This window comes from Asparagus officinalis, chromosome 7 (assembly GCF_001876935.1).
Source record: "Asparagus officinalis chromosome 7, Aspof.V1, whole genome shotgun sequence".
In the NCBI taxonomy this organism is placed as follows: Eukaryota; Viridiplantae; Streptophyta; class Magnoliopsida; order Asparagales; family Asparagaceae; genus Asparagus; species Asparagus officinalis.
In genome coordinates, this window is record NC_033800.1 from 140,900,282 (window position 1) to 140,906,782 (window position 6,501).

General features: G+C 36.8%; 1 protein-coding gene across 1 annotated transcript; it reads right to left on the reverse strand.

Annotated features, from left to right (window-relative positions):
• On the reverse strand, window positions 854–6,105 carry LOC109850018 (BTB/POZ domain-containing protein At3g05675). The gene is made up of 2 exons (XM_020419912.1): window positions 6,024–6,105; window positions 854–2,423 (listed from the first exon to the last, which is right to left on the reverse strand). Exons 1-2 carry the CDS (start codon window positions 6,048–6,050, stop codon window positions 1,134–1,136), a joined length of 1,317 nt encoding a protein of 438 aa, XP_020275501.1. The 5' UTR covers window positions 6,051–6,105; the 3' UTR covers window positions 854–1,133.

Below are 6,501 nucleotides of genomic sequence, written 5' to 3' on the forward strand. Positions count from 1 at the left end.
CGGTTAGGGTTTTTTTTCTTTTTCTTTTTCCCTCGGTTGGGCGACAGAGAAAGGGGAGGGATTTTTGGGTTTAAGGAGGGGTTTTGGATTTTTAACCGTCAGTCCCTTAAACCTTTAATGTTTTTAACTCGGTCCCTTAAACCTTTGAAATTGCCATGGAGTCCTCCAATCCTCATATCATGCTACCGCTACTCTAGATGGGAGGATTAATCTGAAGTAATCACTTATAAGAATTGGTTTCCCTCAAAATAATTTCAAAGGTTTGAGGGACCAAGTTTGAAATACTTATATAAGTACTGGGGGACCCCATAGCAATGTCAATCACGTGAGGGACGAATTGAATATATTGAAGACGTAATGGACTAATATAAAAAAGGGTTAATTGCGAATGACCCCCCTGGTATCACCCAATTGCAAAGAGGTTCTTTGTAGTATTAGCACAAGCACGAATAGGCCCCTTGCAAATAGGTTCCTTGCAATTCTACTTACCCCTTGTAGTATTAGCACAAGGGCGAATGCGCCCACTAGCGAACTTTTTTCAACTATTTTAGAAGTAAAAAAATTAGCAATTGCGTGTCTAACCTCACCAATTAAACTATAGGAGGTCTATCCCATTCCTCAAATATTTTTAACGATATTAAGAGTCAAGAAAATTCACGCGGAGGGTCTACTCACAACAAGTAGAACAACTGGGGATCCATTGTCGACAAATAGAACTACAGGAGGTCTCTGTGACCTCCTGTGTAATTGGGTGATATTACTGGGGGTCTATTGGCGATTAACACTATAAAAGAAACCATGTCGTACCAAAGGTACTATAATATCAGTGTAATAAAAATGTAGATCAAAATCCAAACAATATTCATGTTCTTCATATGAAAAAAATTCCGATACAGAAATACATACCCAGCGTGCTATGAGATAAAACAGAGCACAGGATGAGCCTTTTTCAGGAAGCAACGGAGCTGCTACAATGATTGTTGTCTTATATTTAAAGCAAATTAGCGAATCAATTTACTAATTTACTAAGAACTGAACAACTAAACAACACATTTACATCATATCCTCTCATTCCCTCTACCTTAAAACATGGAGAATGGTAGGACCCACACAATCACCTTACAGTACAAATTCTATGAGCTCTTCACATTGCTCATCTCATCTACTGTTGCAATTCTCCTCTTTGCTACTTTTGACCTATAACACCAAACCTCAAAAGCCTCGGTCAAGTCTGGATACTGAACGTGCTGACTTCTCAACCACTCGGCTAGTATATCTGCTTGCTCGCTTGATGGCAGCGTAAGTATAATCGAAACGAAAGCAGACTCCAATCCTTGCCATATATCATTTTCCATCCTAACTGATGAAACTTCCTCATCATCATCATCTACATTTCTTCGCTCTACCAAAGGCCTCAGTTTTTGAACATACGGCAGCCAAACTCTTATCATGTGAAGTCTCTTTACTGTTGGGAGTATCACATTTCCTAATCCGATGGCCTCCAAGACCTTTGAAGCAACTTCGGTGATTTTCAATTTGGTCTCGAGCATTTCACCGTCAGAATGTAGTTTCTCAACTGTACTCACTATTATGATTGATGCATCAACCCAATAATGTACCAAATCCTTAATCATCTCCATCTTGTTCAGAATCTGACTAACCCACGAGATATCACATAAAAGAGACCTCAAGTGTTGCACTCTATCGTGTGATGCATCTACTAATGTTTCTACTTGAATATTGAATCTTGATAGTAAATCTTTAACACATCTCCTCACTTCGCATTTTATAACCTCATTATCCGAAGTTAAAAGTGGTGCATCATCATCTTCAGTAAGCATATACTCAAGCTGCTCCTGAGCAGAGGACTTCAGCTCCTTCATCGAAGTTGGGGGTGACGAAGTGGCAAATTGGATGGCTGAGATGAAAATTCCAACAACAGCACTTTGATCAACAGGCTGTAATCGTGCAAGAATTTGTTCATACTCAGGTCCAAGACCTGGAACTATGCGTAAAATTTCTTCTTCATCAGCTTCTTCCCAAGGAACAGCTTCCAAGTATTCAACACAAGCATGAGACATCTGAGGGCAGCCTAAATGGATGGCAACTTGGAGGATGCCGAGGGCATTTCTGACATTGTGCCATGAATGGGGCTCTGGTGTGTAAAAAAGGCGAAGTATAGATACATGAAAATTGAGATCCGGTTCTTTGCAGTAGACTTCAACACAGTAGCGGGAGTCGAGGATTTGGCAAGTGGGCCAGTTATCTGAGAGGCGATCAGCAAAGTACTTGCTTTTTTTTGTTAGGATTTCAGAGTGACAATAGAACCAATGGTCTCCACCTTCATCAGTTCTCAGTCTGACAACAACATCACTAGTTATTCGATCACCGATCTTGACTGGATGCTTAGATGTTTCGTTGACCTTTTAATTTCAGAAACAGAAATGAAGATATTAGATAATCTAAGTACTTCTTATGCCTGGAAAAGATTATTTCGTAGATTGTGTGGTATATGCAAATAAGTTATGAAGCATTTCGATAGTTAAATGGAAGCCCATTGATAGCATATAACCCAAAAATAGAATCGTCAAAAATGAACCTGTTTTATTGAAGGGGGAGAAAAATTGAAATAGAAGAAACAATATAGTGCAGGACAAAGTTGAAGTTTGACATAATAAGGAACAAGGTTTGAACTATGAAGGAGCCTTAAACTAAATCAAGCCAAGCTAACTGTCATAATACCTACATTCCATGCATGATACCACTCTCTCTTAACCTGTAAGAAATTCTTTTATGGAGTAGCATGCTAGCCTAAAAGAGAACTAGTTCATTGCTTGATGTAGAAGACTAGAAGAAAACTGTAATATTCCCTATATAATTAACTCTTATGATGCTCCATTGGAAGAGAACTAGTTCATTGCCTGATGTAGAAGACTAGAAGAAAACTGTAATACTTCCTATATAATTAACTCTTATGATGCTCCATTGGTCCACAAGGATACAGGAAAATCAAGCGCCAAAACCATGTGAGCTATTGCTACTTTTTGCATCCTCCTCGTAAATCTCAACAAGTCACCTCCTTATTCTCTAAACCAGAGAATAAAGACTTGGCATTAATTGACCTCGATCTTTTGTACTTCAGAAAGTTTTGAAATTTTCAAGCATTCCAGATATGCAGCCAAGTACACAGGCATTGAATGACCACATATCTGATGAGCGGTGGACGTACTATGTACTTGGTATGAATAGGCAACAGCATATCAAATTATACAGATCAATCTCTCAATGCACAAGTAATTCTGATAACAAGTTGGCGTCATTCTTATATGCATGATGGCGATTTTATAGTACAATGCTTAAATAGAAGCGAGAAGAGCGTTCCATGCAAGCTCTCTCAGATGGCCTAAGTTATCCTCATTTAAACCCTTCATGACCAAACAGATTCAACATAATCTTTTTGATGTTGTTCACTTGATATATTCAATCACGACAATAGATGATACAACCAGGAAGAACAAGATGACTTTATCTGACCACATTGAAGTGAAGGATACATTAACAAGAAAGAAACATTGTTTAACAACCTTGATTGAGAGATAACAAACCACAAAGGATTCCATTGCTTGGTAAACTATTGTCTTATGATAAACATAAAATATAGCAAAGTGATAAAGACAATAGCCGAAAAGAAATCCTCGTCCTGGTGTAAAATTCTCTCTCCTTGAGTAACTCCTTCTTTAATTCAATATCACTATGTCATACAGAAGAAAAAAGAACTGTTATAAATCACTTGTTTAAGGAGACGTGATGAGGAAAATTTACATACCCATACTTCTATCCTCTAAATTGGATACTTGAGATTTCTCTACTTTTCCTCTAGAACACGGGATCCCTGCCTATGAAACTACAAACCAGATGGCCATCCATCATGTCCATCTCATTGTTAGTCTATCCAGTTCTAAATGCCTTTACCGGAGCACCCTTTTTATAAGAAAAACTTTCCCTCCGTCAAGCCCTTTTCTTCAAAGACTAAGAAAATCATTATGTTCAGCTTTTAAGTTTTCGAGTTTTGATGTCTAACAAGTAATGCATCAAAGTGATGATCTGCCTTGTCCTAAAGCATTTTGGAAAGAGTTTATTGTTTCTCATTGGTTATTTGGTACTCTATATTTAAATTTGCCCACAGTTTTTGTGATACATACTGTCGCATACTTGATTGATTAACTATTGCATATTGGTTGGTGCATCTTACATAGACGATATGACACAATACACAATACGATAAGTGGGAAAAGTGATACATGATGCATACCCTAATTTGACAACTTTGATTCAAATGAGATTAAAAAAACAAATAATAGATAGGACCAGCCAAGGAAAAAATACCTATCCAGTCAACTGACTAATTACAACCTTTCAAGTTTGATCATGAAAATTTCAATTTCTTGTATTTAATTATAACAAGGATCTCACGTCGTGCTTTGAAAATATTCTAACCAATAATCACATAACTACATAAGACAGTTCACAAATATTCAAGAGCTGACTACAATTGCAAAATTAACCACAGCTCAAGAGACTAACTGCAACTCCAATATGCTTAGCATTAGAACCATTTTTTAGTTGTATATCTGTCAAGAAACAGCAGATTTAGATCGAAAAGCAAATGGGTCTTAAATCTCAGACTGGATTATTTAATTACAGAAAACCCTCATGAACTTTTGGGGAGTTGCAATAAACCCACATCAACTTTTTTATTACACTAAACCCCCATGAGTTTTTGGGGGAGTTGCACATAATCCCCATGAATTGTTTTATTTCACTAAATGTTATCTGAAAATCTATCTTTTAAATTCCCTGTATAAGCTCCATCAACTTCAACATGTCACTAGTAAGCATAGAACAAAAAAAGAAGATCAAAAATTTCTTCTTAGTTCCAAAATACCCTTTTACTTAAAAAAGAAAAGCAGGTCATTTTTTGGGGGTTAAATGGCACTTAAATACCCTATTGTTTCACTAACTTTATACTTAAATACCCTGAGTTGCAAAAAGTAGCACAAAAATACCCTAAATTGTCCACCGTTTGAATCATGTTAACACTGTCAAAAACTATCTGTTTTGACAAAAACACCCTCCATTAAAATGGTGATAATAAATTGATGGGGTACGTAAAATTGTAATTAAAGCAACAAATGGGGTCAGGTGCTAAGCGCAACTAACAAAAGGTAGCAACGTGCTACTTTTGAACAACTTAGGGTGTTTTTGTGCTACTTTTGAACAACTTAGGGTATTTTTGTGCTACTCTTTACAACTCAAGATATTTAAGTGTGAAGTTAGTGAAACAATAGGGTATTTTAAGTGTCATTTAGCCATTTTTGGGACTAAGGAGTTATTTTTATTTTTTTGTTGGCACACGCTGCCACATGAGATGTTAGAATCGATGGTGCTAATTTTGATATTAAATGAGAAAATTTAATGTGAAATTTAGTGAAACAAAACAATTCGTGGGGGTTATGTGCAACTCTCCAAAAGTTCATGGGGGTTTAGAGCAACAAAAAAAGGTAATGGGTATCTACTATTTACTGCAACCCCCCAAAAGTTCATGGGGTTTTTCTGTAATTACCCCCATTCAGCATTCAAAATTTAGGGATTTTTCAGGCATATGATGATACTCAGTAGTGTTTTCAGTAATTTGCCAAAATAAAGGGATTGCAAACCTCAAGTTACCAAAATCCAATATATCAAATGATACATCACTCATCAAAATTGGCAAGCTTTCATCTCCAACCCAAACCCTAAATCAAAAGATTCTATCAAAATGCAAGTCGAACAACTCGACACCAATGCTTATGATGAGCGTAGGGACTGATCCACAACCAAAGAATCATTCGCTTTCATGAATCTAACACTTGTAATTATTCTAAAATTATGAGGTTAGTAAGAGAATCAAGCAAATTAATGGGTTCAAAAGTTTGGGATCGGGAAAAATTAACAGCTAATACAAGCAAAATCAGTGTCCTTACCTTCGCGGGATCCGCAGTTGCTGACATTTGACGGCGAGAGCAACTTTCAGAGTGTGGAGAGAGAGAGAGAGAGAGAGAGAGCTTTGAGCTTCCGCAGTCAGGTTACTTTTATTGGGCTTTAGACTCTTTTTTCAACGGTGGGCCTATAGCTGCTGCAAATGGAGCCCAATAAGCACGTTGCGCTCGTTTTTTTATTTTTATTTTTATTTTTATCTTTTACATTAGCACCTTAAATCTTGAATAGTTTTCAATTAGTCCTTCAGATCATTAAATGGCCATTAGGTCCCTTAATTTTTTTTATAAGTTGTTTCAAAATTCGCCCCTCAAATCACTGAAGCTGTTATTATTATATTCAACGTCAGCAAACTAATTAGGACCATGGTGATTGAAAAAGTTATCAAGAACTCTCACGCCCTTCACGAAATTAACACATCCAACGTTCAAAATTATACTTTGGACGTCCAACGTACTCCAAACA